Source organism: Ursus americanus, chromosome X (assembly GCF_024610735.1).
Source record: "Ursus americanus isolate L20-20 chromosome X, mUrsAme1.1.p, whole genome shotgun sequence".
NCBI lineage: Eukaryota > Metazoa > Chordata > Mammalia > Carnivora > Ursidae > Ursus > Ursus americanus.
This window is the reverse complement of record NC_142164.1, coordinates 77088401-77106647: the sequence shown is the minus strand read 5'-3', so window position 1 is coordinate 77106647 and position 18247 is coordinate 77088401. Positions and strand designations below refer to the sequence as shown.

General features: G+C 44.6%; 1 protein-coding gene across 4 annotated transcripts; it reads left to right on the top strand.

Moving 5' to 3' along the window:
• The first annotated feature begins 9544 nt into the window (after window positions 1–9544).
• On the top strand, window positions 9545–17576 carry MAGED2 (MAGE family member D2). Of its 4 annotated transcripts, none has more exons than XM_087859384.1 (13): window positions 9545–9666; window positions 11137–11210; window positions 11594–12085; window positions 12691–12999; window positions 13118–13181; window positions 13440–13519; window positions 14079–14173; window positions 14883–14962; window positions 15056–15098; window positions 15424–15486; window positions 16307–16421; window positions 16839–17251; window positions 17442–17576. In XM_087859384.1, exons 2-12 carry the CDS (start codon window positions 11166–11168, stop codon window positions 17241–17243), a joined length of 1791 nt encoding a protein of 596 aa, XP_087715510.1. In that variant the 5' UTR covers window positions 9545–9666; window positions 11137–11165; the 3' UTR covers window positions 17244–17251; window positions 17442–17576. The 4 variants fall into 4 exon arrangements, with proteins under 4 accessions (XP_087715510.1, XP_045652198.2, XP_087715512.1 ...); XM_045796242.2 differs by lacking the exon at window positions 9545–9666 and adding an exon at window positions 10187–10271; XM_087859385.1 differs by lacking the exon at window positions 9545–9666 and adding an exon at window positions 10816–10834.
• The last annotated feature ends 671 nt before the right edge of the window (window positions 17577–18247 follow it).

Here is an 18247-nt window from a genome sequence, read left to right as displayed (position 1 = left end):
TTGAAATAAAAAACAAAGCAACAGAAGGACTATGAAATAAAGTTGAGGAAATTTTCCAGAATGTATGGGGAAAAAAAAGAAACACAAGGTATGAGAGAAATTTTGAGAGATAGAGATCAGCAGTTTCGGCATCTGAATAATAAGAGTTCTAGATACAGATAACAGAAAAAATGAAAGAAAAATTGTTAAAATATATTAGAAGTTAAATTTCCAAAGCTGGAGAAGGATTTCCAGAGTAGATGCACAGAACAATAAACCCAGGAAATGGTTAATCCAACCCAAGGGATCACTGCAGCCTCCTCACTGGTCCCCTTTGTCATCTTCCCTTTCATCCCCCTCTCCTCCACCAGTATATATTCCCAATAGCCTGAGGGATCCTTATAAAACCAAAGTCAGATCCTTTCCCATCTCTGCTCAAAACTCTCCTGTGGGAAAATTGGACAGCTACATGCAAAAGAATGAAACTTGACCACTATCTCACACCATACACAAAAATAAACTCCAAATGGATGAAAGACCTCGATGTGAGGCAGGAATCCATCAAAATTCTAGAGGAGAACATAGGCAGCAACCTCTACGACATCGGCCAAAGCAACCTTTTTCATGACACATCCCCAAAGGCAAGAGAAACAAAAGATAAAATGAACTTATGGGACTTCATCAAGATTAAAAGCTTCTGCACAGCCAAGGAAACAGTCAAAAAAACTAAGAGGCAGCCCACGGAATGGGAGAATATATTTGCAATTGATACTACAGATAAAGGACTGATATCCAAGATCTACAAAGAACTTCTCAAACTCAATACACGAGAAACAAATAAACAAATCAAAAAATGGGCAGAAGATATGAACGACACTTTTCCAATGAAGACATACAAATGGCTAACAGACACATGAAAAAATGTTCAAAATCATTAGCCATCAGGGAAATTCAAATCAAAACCACACTAACATACCACCTTATGCCAGTTAGAATGGCAAAAATAGACAAGGCAAGAAACAACAATTGTTGGAGAGGATGTGGAGAAAGGGGATCCCTCCTACATTGTTGCTGGGAATGCAAGTTGGTACAGCCGCTCTGGAAAACCGTGTGGAGGTCCCTTAAAAAGTTAAAAATTGAGCTACCCTATGATCCAGCCATTGCACTACTGGGTGTTTACCCCAAAGATACAGACGTAGTGAAGAGAAGGGCCATATGCACCCCAATGTTCATAGCAGCAATGTCCACAATAGCTAAATCGTGGAAGGAGCCGAGATGCCCTTCAACAGATGACTGGATTAAGAAGTTGTGGTCCATATATACAATGGAATATTACTCAGCTATCAGAAAGAACGAGTTCTCAACATTTGCTGCAACATGGACGGCACTGGAGGAGATAATGCTTAGTGAAATAAGTCAAGCAGAGAAAGACAGCTATCATATGATTTCTCTCATCTATGGAACATAAGAACTAGGATGATCAGTAGGGGAAGAAAGGGATAAAGAAGGGGGGGTAATCAGAAGGGGGAATGAAACATGAGAGACTATGGACTATGAGAAACAAACTGAGGGCTTCAGAGGGGAGGGGGTGGGGGAATGGGATAGACCGGTGATGGGTAGTAAGGAGGGCACGTATTGCATGGTGCACTGGGTGTTATACGCAACTAATGAATCATTGAGCCTTACATCGGAAACCGGGGATGTACTGTATGGTGACTAACATAATATAATAAAAAATCATTAAAAAAAATAAAATAAAATATAAGACATCAGCCCCCCCCCAAAACAAAAACAAAAACAAAAACAAAACAAAACAAAAAACACTCCTGTGGATCCCACTGTGGCTTACAGGGCCTGGTAAGATTAAGCCCTGTTACCTATCTGACCTCATCCTATTACTTCCCTCTCTGCCTTCCTCCACCACTCTAGCAACACTGAACTTTATGCTCTCTAAAAATGTCAGGCAGGAGAAAAAAAAATGGTAGGCACAGTCCTGCTCCAGGGCCTTTACACTGATTGTTCTTTCATTTGAAATGTTCTTTCCCCAGGTGTCCACTGGGTTAGCTCTCTCATGTCATGCAAGTCTTTGCTCATATTCTACCTTTTCAGTGAATCTTTCTCTGACCAACCTATTTAAAACTACAATAATCTCCCACCCTTACTGGCATTCCCCCATTTCTTTTACCCTGATTTATTTTTCCCCATAGCACTTACCACATTTTAACTGGTTGTATATTTTACTTATTTATCTGGCTATTTTCTCTTTTTCTCTCACTAGAATATCTGCTCCATAGGAGCAGGGATGTCTGTCTTCTCCGCTGCTGTATCCTCAGCTTCTAGAACAGTGTGTGGCACATAGTAGACATTCAATAAATATTTGTTGAATGAATGAATATGATAAAGGTAAATGACTCAAGGAAAAAAGAAAGGCTATTAGAAACTCTGTGTGTGTGTGTGTGTGTGTGTGTGTGTGTGTGTGTGTGTTTGTGATGTGTAACTGTTTGAGAAAATCATGATCCAAATGTAAAGCAAAATAAAACATAACATGATTATAAGTAGCTGACAGAATATAAGAAAGACTCTCTTTGACCTCGATGGTAGAAACATTCTTCTTTGAGAGGCCCAAAGATTGTGTCTTTGGACTTGTAGAGAAGGAAGTGCATTCCTGGCTCAGTACCCAGCTGGGTTTAGAAAAATTTTTACATAATCATGATAATGTAAATGCTATTTATTGGTTTTCAGGTTTTAGAGCCAACTGGGGGACAAAACATGAAAGACCTGGTTGTGGCTACAGAACAGAATGTAAATGTTAATAACCTGAACAATGCAAAGGAAAGATGAAACTGACAATGTGAGTTATTGAATGGGTAGGGGGAGGGTAGTGACCCTAATATCCTTGTCCTAAAAAGTGGGCAGTTGAAATTATCTGTCAAAAATGGATGGAATAAGGAACGGAGGTTTTATCTTTTAAAGTTATAAAATTAACCAAGAACAACAACAACAATAAAAAAGGAATATCAGTGTTTAAAAATTCAGGGGAGCAGAGGGAAATGTGAGGCACTGTATGTACATAAACAAAATTTTCATTGCCATACAGGGAAGACAATAAGATATTGTCTAAATTTTATAAACCAAGAAACAGATATATACATGTTATTCAGAGGTATAAAGGAAGCTACCAGCAGAACAACAACAACCAAAAAAACCTTTTAATAAAAGGTTGCTTGGAGGGAGTGAGATGGGGAAGATTGAGGCAAGGGACTATTGGTTTTGATCATAGGCTCTTCTGTACTGTTTGATTTATTGCCTGGTTCATGTATTACTTTAATAAAAATAAAATTCTAAAAACTTTATGATGATCTCATACCAACAAAATAATTATATATCCTATGAGACTTTATGATAGTATCAAAGTGGGTATGTGAAGATCCTGTTAGATTCACCTCCATGGAAGATAATCATACTGTAACGCACCACACATATGTTTTTGATTTTTTTTTTACCTTCAGATGAATTTTATCTGAGTAATCTTAATAGCAGCTATGCACATTGAAAGCATAGCAATACAAATGTATATAAGCTATCCAATATATTCTATTACCGAAGTTGGTGTACTTTCTTTTTTATTATTATTTTTTTGGTCTTTTTAATTTTTATTATGTTATGTTAGTCACCTTAGTTTTTGATGTAGTGTTCCATGATTCATTGTTTGTGTATAAACACCCAGTGCTCCATTTAACACCCATCACCAGCCTCTTCCAATCCCTCACCCCCTTCCCCTCTGAAGCCCTCAGTTTGTTTCCCAGAGTCCATAGTCTCTCATGGTTCCTTCCCCCTTCTGTTCAACCCCACTTAATTCTTCCCTTCCTTCTCCTACTGATCTCCCTGCTATATCTTATGTTCCATAAATGAGTGAAACCATATGATAATTGTCTTTCTCTGCTTGACTTATTTCACTTAGCATAATCTCCTCCAGTCCCGCCCATGTTGAAGCAAATGTTGGATAATCATTCTTTCTGATGGCTGAGTAATATTCTATTGTATATATGGACCACATCTTCTTAATCCAGTCATCTGTTGAAGGGCATCTCGGCTCCTTCCACAATTTAGCTATTGTGGACAATGCTGCTATGAACATTGGGGTGCATGTGGCCCTTCTCTTCATTATGTCTGTATCTTTGGGGTAAACACCCAGTAGTGCAATTGCTGGTAGCTCTATTTTTAACTTTTTGAGGGACCTCCACACTGTTTTCCAAAGTGGCTGTACCAACTTGCATTCCTACCAACAGTGTAAGAGGGTTCCCCTTTCTTTTTTTTTAATAATAATTTTTATTATGTTATGTTAGTCACCATACAGTATATCCTTAGTTTTTGATGTAATGTTCCATGATTCATTATTTGCATATAACACCCAGTGCACCATACAATACGTGCCCTCCTTAATACCCAACACCGGCCTATCCAATCCCCCAACCCCCTCCCCTGTGAAGCCCTCAGTTTGTTTCCCAGAGTCCATAGTCTCTCATGGTTCATTCCCCCTTCTGTTTACCCCCCCTCATTCTTCCCTTCCTTCTCCTACTGATCTTCCTATTTCTTATGTTCCATAAATGAGTGAAACCATATGATAATTGTCTTTCTCTGCTTGACTTATTTCACTTAGCATAATCTCCTCCAGTCCCATCCATGTTGCTGCAAATGTTGGGTAATTGTTGTTTCTGATGGCTGAGTAATATTCCATTGTATATATGGACCACATCTTCTTTATCCATTCGTCTGTTGAAGGGCATCTCGGCTCTTTCCACAATTTAGCTATTGTGGACAATGCTGCTATGAACATTGGGACACACATATGTTTATGAAGAGGGTTGGAAAGGATATTCTCAGACTTAAAACATTGGAAGTAGTATAGCACAGTGGTGAAGGCTCTGGTATTTGGCATTGTACCGACTTGGGTTCAAGTCCTCTCTTTGCCATTCACTAGTTGTTAGTTGCTTTGCCATGGGCAAGGTACTTCCCTTACCACCAATTTTTTCCACTGTAAAATGGGCCTAATGCTCATACAGTAGAAATGAAAGCCCCTCAAGAGCAAGGACTACCTCTATAGAGGTGCTTAATACATAGTCGGTGCTCAGTGACTGTTGAATGGCCTGAATCTGCTTCACAGACTTGTACTGAGAAAGGACTCAACATGCAAAAAGCAGGGGAGAAAGAGTGTTAGTCCAAAAGTGGTAGCCAGTTTCCTCATCTATGGGAAATTTGCCTTTGGTTTAACCAAATGAAGTCATTTTGATTGTGGAAAGATACCTTTCTGGGCTTAGAGTATTACAGAATAATTAAATTGCGCTGCACCTAAAAGGAAAAAAGAAAGAAAGAAAGAAAGAAAGAAAGAAAGAAAGAAAGAAAGAAAGAAAGAAAGAAAGAAAGAAAGAAAGGAAGAGAGAAAGAAAGAAGGAAAGAAAGAAAGAAAGAAAGAAAGAAAGAAAGAAAGAAAGAAAGAAAGAAAGAAAGATTCCACCAGAAGTTCATGACAGAGGACAAAGAAATCTGAAAATTGGAAATAGAGGAGTTCCCCCCTCCAGATGTTGAAGGACAGAAAAGGCCCAACAGCAATGAGGAGTGGAACCCAGGAGAAGAGATAGTTAGTAGGTCTTTCCTAGTGATGGGAATAGCTGAAAAAATGTGAAGAACAGAAAAGTCTGATGTCCAATTTTAAGCTGATAGCCATGATATGCAGACTTAGATGACTAAAAACGTGTGATAGGTATCCTTGGAAAGAAACCTTTGCCACGCACTTCCAGACTTATCTCTAAATTTTCCAAAATTTTGGAAAATTCAGAGATACTTATTTTGTATAGTTTGGGGAAAGGGAAACATGTTAGGAGAGGGTTGGTGGTTAAGGATATTCTGGGTTTCTGATTTAAGCCCCAGGGATCTGAAATCACAGATGTTCTGGGATTAGGCAGTTTCATACCCCGACATTCTGCACTAAGCAATCTTTAGCCTGCCTTTCCTTATCTCCTGAACAGAGCTACCTGGTGATAGCTCAGCTTTTCATCTTTGTCCTTAGTTGATATGTAGAACCTATATGATCTCAGGTATTTGCCTACTGATGGATGGATGCTGGAAACTTGTCTGGGACTCAGTGACCTAGGTTCTTCAGGTTTTATGAGTAGGTGCTAAAGATCAAAAGATTCCAAGCGTTCACAAGGAGAAGGTGGAAAGAAATCTCTCTAGTCCAAGGGTGAAGATTGTGAATGAATTTGTCTTTTTTCATCTGATAAGGTTTCTTCCTGTCTTCTGATTGCCCAGGTCATAAGATAAGGGTGGCTATGGTATTATGTTAAGGAAGATGGTGGTATTGAGAGGACACTGGGGAAGTTTGGCTTCAGAAATCTTTGGGAATGCCTTGCTGATGGACTTGGACTGAGATTTTGCTTGAGTCCCTTGAATCCAGTATCTCCTAAGCTTCTGACTCTGTATTCCTTTAAAGTTGCTCCAGGATCCCAAAGGCCACAGTTGGGACTTAAAATGTTGTGGAATTTAAAATGGTGGAGGTTGTAACAGAGGATATGTAACAAGAGGATGTTTCATGGGGAAGAAATTGTACAAACAAAGACTCCTAAGCAAAAGAAGGCAGGGCTTATCTGGTAATAGTAAGTGTTTTGTTTTGGTTGGAATATAGGCAGTGTTCAGAAAAACAGCAAGAAAAGGGCTGAAAAACTAGTTAGGGCTAGATTTTGGGAGAACCTTCAAATCAGGCTCAGGTGTTTCTTGAAAGAGTAGTCTATATTCATTGTCATGTATACCTCATCTACCATTCACATCTCAACTCACTGCAACCATGAAGCTACTGCATGGCATGGACTCCCAAGTAACAAGGGCTTAAATAAGACATACATGTATTTATCTCACCCAAAAGAAATCTAGAGATTAGGCAGTCCAAAGATGATATGGTGGCACTGTGAAATTGTTGTTAAAAAATCCAGGTTCTTTTTAGTTTACTGCTCCACTATCCTTAGGATTTAAACCTTGTCTTCATAGCCTTTATTCCAGGAGGCTGTGTCCAGCTAAAACTCAAGATGTTTTATTACTAAGGAAAAAGAATGCATATTGGAGTAAGCAATTAGCAATCTATGCCACAAATGTGTGTACTGAAATTATCCTCTCCAAGGTCACCAGAGACCAGACCACAACCTGATTGTTATAATCCCTAGACATTTTTTCAGGACTTTTCTTGACCTCTTGATAGCTTCAACACTATTGACTCCTTCCTCTTTTTGAAACAATCTCTTCCCTTGGCTTTGTGACACTACTGTCTCCTGCTTTTCTCCTTATCTCTTTGGTCACTACCTATCCATCTCTCTCATGTTTTCCTTTTTCTCCACCTATACCATAGTCACTGTTGGTCTCCAGGGTTCTTCCCTAGGCCCCACCTCTTCTAAGGTTGCACATTCTTCTCAGGTGCTTTTGCCCTTTCCATAGATTAAAGAACCATTTATATACTGATGACTTCTAGACCTGTAACTTCAGTCCAGACATCTTTCTTAGCTTCAGATGTGTATATTCAACTGCCTCTGGACTATTTCTTCTTGGATGTCCCACAGGTATCTCAATACCCATGCTCAGTTCCCCTCTGTTAGTATTCCATATCTCAGTGAAACGAGTTACCATTGACACATTTGATCTCTCAAATCAGATCCCCAAGAGTTCCCTTTGCTACTTCCCTCCTCCTCACCCCTTTCCTCACACCCAGTTATTCATTGTCTTGTTGATTTTTACTTCTTTAATATATTCTGAATTCAACCGTTTCTCACTACCTCTATTGCTACCATTCTAGGCCAAACCACAGTCATTGTTTACCTAGATGACTACTCACCCTCTTCACAGGTGTACATCTAATCTATACTCCTTATGGATCAGGCAGCTAGGGTGTTCTCTCTAAAACACAAATTTGTATTGTATCAAAACCTAAAACCCTTCAAAAACCTCTCAGTGCTCTCAAGATCAAGACCAAAGTCCTTATCTTGTCATTCAAGGCTTGCTATGATTTGAAAGCAATGGGAATTTGGGTACTAGAACTGGAAGACAAGGAGGAGCTGTGTCTAGTGTGAAATAAAGCCCTGTGGATGGGGTAGAGAACCTAGGAGGCAAAAAAGGAGTAAACTGTTATAAACTTGGAGGAAGCAACAATTCAGAGAAAAAGAGGAGTCAGGAGAACAGAGGTCCATTTTGAATGTGTGGGGTGTGTGTGTGCGTGCGTGTGTGTGTGTGTGTGTGTGTGTGTGTGTGAATTATCCATAGAATGTAAGGATTGATGTTCTATTAGTTTAGTAAAGGAAAGGGTGACCTCATAAATCAGAAGACATATGGCCATTTGAATTACTTTTGAGTGTAAGAAAGGTATTGAATATTATTTCTGTAACTGACCACTATGCTGAATTTTATTATGGCTTCTTTTTTTTAAAAAGATTATTTATTTATTTATTTGACAGAGAGAGACAGCCAGCGAGAGAGGGAACACAAGCAGGGGGAGTGGGAGAGGAAGAAGCAGGCTCCCAGTGGAGGAGCCTGATGTGGGGCTCCATCCCAGGACTCTGGGATCATGCCCTGAGCCGAAGGCAGACGCTTAACAACTGAGCCACCCAGGCGCCCCTTATTATGGTTTCTAATAACTTTTTAGTTGATGTTCTTGGGTTGTCCAGGTCTGCATTCATAAACTCAGTAATTAATGATAATTTTGTCTACTTTCCAGTATTTATACATCATATTTTGTTCTCTTGAATAGACCCAATTTCTTATGTGAATTTATTATGTGATAAAGGTGTCATTTCAAATCAGTGGGAAAAAAAGATGGATTAATTCGCACATGGTGTAGGGATAAGAGACTGTGCTTTTGGAAAGTTATTAAGCTGAATCCTTTTACAAAACAGATTTTGGAATAATCTCATATTTAAATGTAAACACTGAAGCCATAAAAGTGTTTGGAAAAAAAACAGGGGCTGTTATAATATAGGAATGTGGAAAGCATCTTTAAGCATGAAGCAGAGAGAAACAATCTAAAAGTCCATACCCATGTATCCTGGACTGGTTAAATAAATTATGGGCCATCTATACAAGAAAAGACTATGCAGCTGTTAAGAAAAATGCGCACTATGGAAAGCTGTTTAGCATATATAACGGGAAAAAAACAGGTCACAGAACAATAGGTGTAGGATACCATTTGTGGAGAGAAAACCCAAATAATTAGTATATGAATAGAAAAAAATCGGGAGGGATGTATATCAAAATGTTATTTTGATGGTTGTTTCTGGGAAATGAGATAAGGGTGGCCTTTCTTTGGTATTTACATATTTCTGCATTATTTGAATTTTCACAACACATTACCTTTGTAATAAAAAAAATAAAGATATAAAAATAAATACATTCAATAAATGAATCGCTTTGAGGGGGTGATTTTAGTTGAAAGGTCTGCAGAATGAGCCTGGTACAATGGCATAAACACGGGCTTTGGCGTCAGACATCCCTGAGCGGGGCCCCATTGCCCCACCCCCAAGGAAGGAGGGGGGGGGTGGCAGGGGGCTGCGGAAAGGGGCTGGGCTGCGCTGGCTGCAGCTCTAGTTCAGGAGGCTGAGACTTCGAGAGGGACTGAGAGAGGGCAGACTCGTCCCGGACTTGCTCGAGGACAAGGTGAGGGGCGTTGAGATTTGGGTTTCCTTGCAGCCAGACAGTGATTTCAGTCCCCTCGAACCTATAGCCAGGCAAGTGGGCAATCCTTAACTGCACCACTGCAGCTGAGGGAGAGATGACCTGGAGCGGGATGTAGGCAACAAGGACTATTGAGGGTAGTAGGCAGAAGGACTGGGGATCAGAAACTAGTGGGGGAGGAGGGGAACCGGGTTTGTTGGGTGGCGGACTGGGAGGGGGAGGGGAACACTGAGAGAAAGTGAAAATCCAGAAGAGAAAATAGAGAATGCAGAGAAGGGTTAAGGAGTACTAAGGAAGGGTTGCATAGGTAACACGGGAGGAGGATGTAAGGAATGGGAATAAGTAATTCTGTGGGGTAAAATAGGAAATGCGATGGGTAATAGGGAACAGGGAGCTAGGCAGAGGGAATACAGGGGGGTGATAAGGAATGAGGAGCCTGGGGGGGGAAGGGCAGACTGGCTCCGACGGAGGCCCCCTAGGGAGGCGGAAAGGGGCGGGACCACTTCCGGCCTGGAGAGGGGAGGGCAGTCTAGGAGTTTTGGAGGGGCTTAGCGAGTGGACGCACTCTGGAATTTAAGGAGAAGGAGGTGAGCTGCGGGGCTCGGCTCTGGATCACAGCCCAGTAGGGATCGGCCCCACCCTCTGGGATCTGGAGAAAACCTGTTGTAGGGACCGGATCGTACCGGATCCATCCGGATGGGAAGGGAGGGGACTGGACCCGGTTTGGCGGGGCCCAAGATGGAATCACTGGCTCCATTCTGATTTGAGGAGGGGGTGTATTAAGGAAGGGGTGGAACCAAGATGCGTTTTGCCCCAGGTTGGAGGAGGCATGCTGCGAAAAAGGGCGGGACCGGGCTGTAATGTGGACTTTGGGTGGGTGTGAGTAGCGGAGGGGCCAGGACCACCAGACACTGCGACAATTTTAGAGGGAGGCTTGTACGGGAGGGGGCGGGACCGAATGGTACGGTGGACCTGGAGGAGGGCGTGTTTTGGGAAGGGGTGGTGGACTAAGTCCGGACCATTGCGCATGCGCACTGTGGAAGGGGCGTGTAGAGAAAAGCCAGCACGGAGACAGGGCAGTTGCCGAATGCGCATGTGCACGGTGGACATCAAAGAAAGAGCTTGTGCTGGGAAAGCGGGCGGGGCTGAGGTGGGCCCTTCAGAGAACGCGCATGCGCATTTTTGGCCTGCGGCTGGGTGGGGGGGTGCACTGGGAAAAGGGGCGGGGTCCTCAGCTGCCGCGCTGGCACATCTTCCTGGAGAAGGGGAGGGCGCGGCTGCAGAGAATTGAGATCTAGAAGCTTTGGATTACTGAATCTGAGAACGGAGTCATTGGGGTGGGGGAGGGGTTTGGGATTGGGGCCCTAGGGAAAGTGAGGATCAGCTTCCAGGCAGAACAGGAGAGAGGACGTTCAGGAGGCTCCCCCTTTGACACAGGCCTTCTCTCCTCAGGCTCAGCTCTTGCCAGGCCAACTTGAGACATGTCTGACACAAGCAAGAGAGGTACGGGTCCAACCCGCTTCCAGGTAAGGCCTCTTTCTGTCCTCTCCCTTGCTACTTTTCTTCTCCAGCCCCTGTTGCTCCCTCAGTTCCCTTGGCACCACTCCTCCCATCCTTGTCCTTCTTTACCCACCTTCCTGCCTGGGTGCACCCCCCACCAGTAGAGTGAGGGAGAAAAGAATGAAGGAATGAAGGATGGAGGAAGGTAGGAGGGAGGGAGGGTAGGCCTGCCCTTCTTCTGCCATCACTTCCCGCTCAGAGGAAGGAGAGGCCTTGTTGGGGTTAGGTGGGCAGAGCACACGGCGAGGAGGAGTTAGTATAGGTCAGAGGAGTGAGGCCCTGGAATTTTGGAGTCATTTGTCTAGTTGGGGGTGGGGAGATCTGTGAGCTTCCCTGCTTCCTCTTGCAGGCTGAAACTTCAGTGAAGGACAGTGGCTTGAAGATACAGACCCTATTGACAGTGACCCAGAACTTGGAGGTCTCAGAGACACCAAAGACCTCAAAGGCACCAGAGGTCTCAGAAGCCATGAAGGTGTCAAATGCTGCAGGAGTCTCAAAGGCCACAGGGGTCTCAAAGGCCCCAGAAGCTCAGGAGGCAGCTGCTACTCAGGCCTCACCTACCACTAAGCTGACTGATACCCAGGTTCTGGCAGTTGAAAAGAAGAATCCAGCAGCTGACACCAAGATGCAGAGTGCTGACCCTCAGCCTGTGACAATGCCTGCCACTGAAACCAAAAAGATCAGCTGTGTGGCTGATTCGAAGGTCAATACAAAGGCCCTGGAGACTGAGGCTTCTGCCTCTCAGGCTTTGGCAGATGAAGCTAAGCCTGAGGGTGCAGCTGCTCAGGCTCAGGAGAATCAAGATACTCGGCCCAAGGTCAAGGCCAAGAAAGCCAGAAAGGTAAGAGCTCTGTGATCACCAGTCTTCCCTTTCCACTTCTCTCAGTTGGTTCATTTGTTCTGCAAATATTTAGAAAGTTCCCTGTGCTCATCAAGGCTGTGGGGGACAATAAGAGGAATGTGATATAATTTCTCTCTGCAGAGTTTTCACAGACTCATGGAGAACTGAGATAGTACACGTAGCTGCAATGCGAATATAAAGCAGTTTGTATTTACACAGTAGCTACCACGTGTTAGACCTTGAGCTAGGCATATTCATACAGGTTATTTCATTAAATCCTGAAAGTAATCCAGTTTTATAGAGAAGGAAGCTGAGTCCCGGAGAGGTGGGGTGACTTGTGCAGGGTGGTACAAGCAGAGCCAGTGTTGGACATAGGAAGAGGAGAAGCCTCAGGCCCCACCCTTAGGTTGCTCCTGGCCTGGTGGAGAGATGAAACTCCTGAATGGGAGTCAGTGAAGAACAAACCCAAGAGTCAACATGGCCAGTGACTAGTCAGGCTGTTACTCTAGGGTTGTGATTAGAGGGGCCTTCCAGAAGAGATAGAATGAGGGAAAAGGACCACCTACTTCATCTGACAATATTGTGCTTCCTCTCTGTTAATGCAGGTAAAGCATCTGAACGGTGAAGAAGATGGCAACAGTGATCAGAGTCAGGCTTCTGGAACCACAGCTGGCCGAAGGGTCTCAAAGGCCCTAATGGCCTCAATGGCCCGCAGGGCTTCAAGAGGCCCCATAGCCTTTTGGGCCCGCAGGGCATCAAGGACTCGGTTGGCTGCTTGGGCCCGGAGAGCTTTGCTCTCCCTGAGGTCACCTAAAGCCCGTAGGGGCAAGGCTCGCCGTCGAGCTGCCAAGCTCCAGTCATCCCAAGAGCCTGAAGCACCACCACCTCGAGATGTGGCCCTTTTGCAGGGGAGGGTAAGAACTCTGTCCTCTCCACTCTGCCTTATCTTCTGCCTTGCCTGTCTTTTCTGCCTTCCTCTCAAATCTTCTGCAAACATATTTTGATCTTTCTACTTTTTTTTCCCTTTCCCAGGCAAATGATTTGGTGAAGTACCTCTTGGTTAAAGACCAGACAAAGATTCCCATCAAACGCTCAGGTAGAGTCCTGCTAATCCTCTATCCCTTAAGCTATGCCCTCCATTGCCCTCTTTTCCATGTGCTGAGGACATTTCTTGCCCTTATGCTCCTACCTTTGTACTCCCAGAGTTCTAATTTGGCAGTGCTAGCATCTCTATTCATTACTTCAGAACCTGTTTGTGCCACCCACAGCAGGGTTGGCAAAGGGTCTTAAGCTTGGATTTGGGGCCACCTGGCTTCACTTCAGCTCAGGTGCTCGCAACACTCTCCCCTTGCAGACATGCTGAAGGACATCATCAAAGAATACACTGATGTGTACCCTGAAATCATTGAACGAGCAGGCTATTCCTTGGAGAAGGTGAAGGGGCAGCCATGGGGGATGGATTGCAGTGGGAAGCATTTAATTGAACAAGTGTACATGTCTGTTCTGGGGTGGGAACACAGAGACTCACTAATTCAGCCCTATCACTGTGTGAATGGATAGATAGGAAGGGGCCTTCCCATATCCAGAGTGCCTAATGAGGAGCATAGACTAGCCCAGGGTCACACAGCAAGTCTCATAAAAGCACAGCTAGGACACAAGCCTCCCAACTTAGTCCTGGCTTCTGTCTGCTGCTGGAGATGTCCTGTAATGTATTTCACATGCTCACGTCTTCCTTCCATTCCCCATTCTCTGTCTCCCTAGATTTCCACTAATCACAGAGATAATGCTGAGAACAATAGTAGATTTCTTACCTGTTTGCTGTGTACCAACCACTTAGGTTTACATACATTATCTCACTCTTCCCTCCCCCCACACCACACACATGCACATACACACCCACATCCATGGACCCCCACACACCTAGGTACATGGGAGCTGTGGGATGCTCAGGAAGCTGAATTGTGATCTTACAAGCTGTTTTCCCCATCCATAGGTATTTGGGATTCAGTTGAAGGAAATTGATAAGAATGACCACTTGTACATTCTTCTCAGCACCTTAGAACCCACTGATGCAGGCATACTGGGAACGTAAGCAGGGAAAGGGCTGGGGTGGGAGGGAGGCTCTACTTTGTCTATGGCACTACCCCATCCCTGTCGTCTCTCCCCACAATTCCTTGGAGAAGCAGGAAGACAGGACCTAAAAAGCCCCTGTTCCAGTTCCTCCACATAGCTGGAGCCCTGCACATGGTAGTGGTGCTGATTATGATTGACTGAAGGGGACTGAAGGTTGTAGAAGCCTGGAGCTGTGCATTCCTCCTGTCAGGTTTTCTGTTTCTCAGGAAGCATCCCAGGAAAGCAGACCTGTCATTGCTTGTCTCTTCCTGATGGCTTTGGTAGACTGGTTCTCAAGGGAGGGCTTCCTGGTGTGGGTGAATCATGATGCTTGAAGGACAGGAGCATCACTGGGGCTGTGCCTAGAATTCTTTTGGGGCAGAGAGACCTGAGAGAGAAAGAAGGGACTCACATTGGTTGGGTGCCTGGGTTGTCCCAGGTTGACAGGAATTCTTCTCTCCTCTTGGCAACCTGGGGCAGGGGAGGATTGGATTTTCCATTCTACTCAATAGGAGACTGAGACTCAAGTGCCTTGCTCAGGGTTGCATAGAGCTTGAAGCATAGACTGGGAAGAATTTGTCGTGTCTGAGGAATCTGGTAGAGGATAGCCTAGTGAGCTGGCTGGTGTGTTTTTTGCAGATGGCCACTGGATATAAACCTTCTCTCTACCCTTTTATTCCCCTAGGACTAAGGATTCACCCAAGCTAGGTCTCCTCATGGTGCTTCTTAGCATCATCTTTATGAATGGAAATCGGTCTAGTGAGGGTGAGTGGCTGGGCATGCAGCTGAATGGGTGGCCACAGTTGGAATTCCACGTGCTCATTTTCTGTCCCTATCTCTTCTTGCTTCCCCTTACAGCTGTCATCTGGGAGGTGCTGCGCAAGCTGGGGCTGCGCCCTGGGTATGATTGGGCTCTCTCAGTGCTTGCTGTCCATGTTGTCATTTGGAAAGAGAGGATAGTCCCAGGATTGCATCAGTTTGGTGGTGTCTGGTGGAGTGGGCGGGGGTGCTGGTAAAGGGTCCAGGGTTCTGCCCTGGATGGATGGGGAAGTGATCCCAAACTCTGCCCCCTGTCTCACTATTTCTTGGGCTTCTATGGAGTTTTTCTCTTGTGCTAGTAACCTCTTTTCCATGTTGAAAATGTCTCTGCATACGTCTGGGAAGTGCCATATCTGGTCGATTGATTAATTGATTTATTGATGGATTTTTTTTTTCTTTGCCATCAGGATCCATCACTCACTTTTTGGGGACGTGAAGAAGCTTATTACTGATGAGTTTGTGAAGCAGAAGTAAGTGTGTGTCTGATGATGGTGTGTTCTATGTGTTTTGCTTGTTTCAGAGCTGAGTAATTAACCTATAGTGTGTGTGTGTGTGTGTGTGTGTGTGTGTGTGTGTGTGGTAGGTAGCTTATTCCTGAGGTAGTGAGAGGGAACAGGATGACACATTTCCTGACCTACATGTACTTTCACGTATCCTTTCAGGACAGTTCTTCAAGGTAGGGATTGTCATCACCAGCATTGTACATGTGAGTAAACTGAGGTTCAGAGAAGTGAAGTAATTTCTCAAGTAAATTGCTACACAGGTAGCAAATGGGAGAGTCCTATTTAGATCCTGACCCCAATGCCTAGGTTCTTTTTACTGTGCTAACCAGGGCTTTATAAAAATTAATCTCCATAAAGAAATGCTATAGAATGATAGCTTTAGGTAGCAGGTACTGTGCTGGGGACTTGACTTGTGCATCTCATTTCATTTTTGTAACTACCCTGAAGAATAGGTGCTGCCATCCCACCCCCATTTTCAGTTGAGGGACCTGGGTCTCAGAGTGGAAGTCTGACTGTAGCCCCGGCTGGTAAGGGGCCGATTTGGTCATGGAGCCTCCCTGACTTTCTGGACAGGGCCCACCATACCCTTTATCCTTAGAGAGCACATGTGCATGCACGAACACACCCACCCACACACACACACAGACACATGCTGGGACAGAACTCAATACTGGAAGAAAAGCTATCTTGCTTAGTAGGGGAGGTTGCCACTTACAACCTGTCCAGTCCATACATGGGTGGGCTGTGGTTGTCTTAGACATAAAGGCTTTTATCTTCTCTTTTCAAGGTACTTGGACTATGCCAGAGTGCCTAATAGCAATCCCCCTGAGTATGAGTTCTTCTGGGGCCTGCGCTCCTACTATGAGACCAGCAAGATGAAAGTCCTCAAGTTTGCCTGCAAGGTAATTGGATAGCTGTCCAAGCTTGGCATATCAAAAGCATAGGGTGCTGCTGGCTAGGGTAGGCTGTGTGTAGAGCAGCAGCCTGCAGTTCATATGTGAAGATTTTGAAGCCCCTGTTACTGTGCCAGATGTTTATCTGAATCGTTTAATTTGTACAACTGACACGTCATTACCCTATACCAGATTAGAAAAATCAGGCTGAGAGAGGTTGTTAGGTGACATGTCCAAGGTCCCAGAGCTAGTAGGTGTCAAAGCAGGGATGGAACGTTAAGTACATAACTACTAGTAGTATTTATTATATGGTTATTATTGTGTAGAGCATGCAGCATGGTGCCTAGCATACTCAACAAGAATCATACAGTTAGGGGCTCAGGGCTTGGATTCTGATCCTTCTGATGGTGGTAATTTCTGTTTCAGGTACAAAAGAAGGATCCCAAGGAATGGGCAGCTCAGTACCGAGAAGCAATGGAAGCAGATATGAAGGCTGCTGCTGAGGCTGCAGCTGAAGCCAAGGCGAGAGCTGAGATCAGAGCTCGAATGGGCATTGGGCTTGGCTCTGAAAATGCTGCTGGGCCCTGCAACTGGGACGAAGCTGATATTGGACCCTGGGCCAAAGCTCGGATCCAGGCGGGAGCTGAAGCTAAAGCCAAAGCCCAAGAGAGTGGTGGTGCTAGCTCCGGTGCTAGTGCCAGTGCCAGTGGTGGCTTCGGTGCCAGTGCCAGCCTGACTGCCACTCTCACGTTTGGGCTCTTCGCGGGCCTCAGTGGAGCTGGTGCCAGCACCAGTGGCAGCTCTGGTGCCTGTGGTTTCTCCTATAAGTGAGAATTCAGGTATCTACTTAGACTGGGCTGGGACAGCCAGGGCGTGTGGGGTTGGGATGAGGAGCTGGCTGGTTATAGGAAGGCCAAGGTTGCAGGACCATGTGGAGCATGTGGGAAAACCCTGCTATTGGCATTTTATTCCTTCCCTTTTGGTGGCTATCAGTTGACTTTTTGCATTTCTTTTGTTTTGTGTTTTCAGATATTCCTAATCTCAGCAGTCTTTCTCTTCAAGCCGGGGTGCATCTTCAGAAACGTACTCAACACAGCACTCTAGGCAGCCACTATCAATCAATTGAAGTTGATATTCTACATTAAATCTATTTGCCATTTCTGAGTTTATTGCTCTTTTTTTTGGTGGGCTGTCATATTTTGGTATCACATTTAAAAATAAATTGGGAGAGTTTCCACCTCAATCTGTGTTTACTGGATTCAGGGGAGCAAGGTTAGCATCTCTCTGGGATAGCTTGAGCTGCATCTCTAGTCTGCAGTGTAGGCAGGATTGCGGTGGGGTGGGGAGTCATGAAGATTCTAAGCACAGAGGACTACACTTTGAAGAAGAGCCCTGAGGTAGGCAAGTCAAGCAGAAAGCAGAGGTAGAGGACATGACATCAAATATAGGCTCTCTTTTTGAGAAATTTGGATGAGAAAGGGAGGAGAAAGAGGTAGGTAAAGGGAGATACGGGAATAAGTGAGGATTTTCTTGGGAAAGGAGAGAGAGGCTTGAGCAGGCAGAAGCCAATAAAGAGGAAGATGTTAAAGACTGACCCATATAGCCCTGAGGAGGTGGGAGGGTAAGGCCTGAGAGAAGGGACTGTCCAGAAAGGACTTGGAAAGGGGATTGTGGAAGATGTCAGGCAGAGGGGAGGCTCCAATAGAGGATGGAGCTCATGATTTTTGGGAGACCTTTCCCCATGGCAAGGTGCTCAGCAATCTTAGAATCAAGATGAGTTAATTTATCCCAAGGTTTTGGTTCTGGAATAAGGACATAAGATCAAGGGCAGTGAG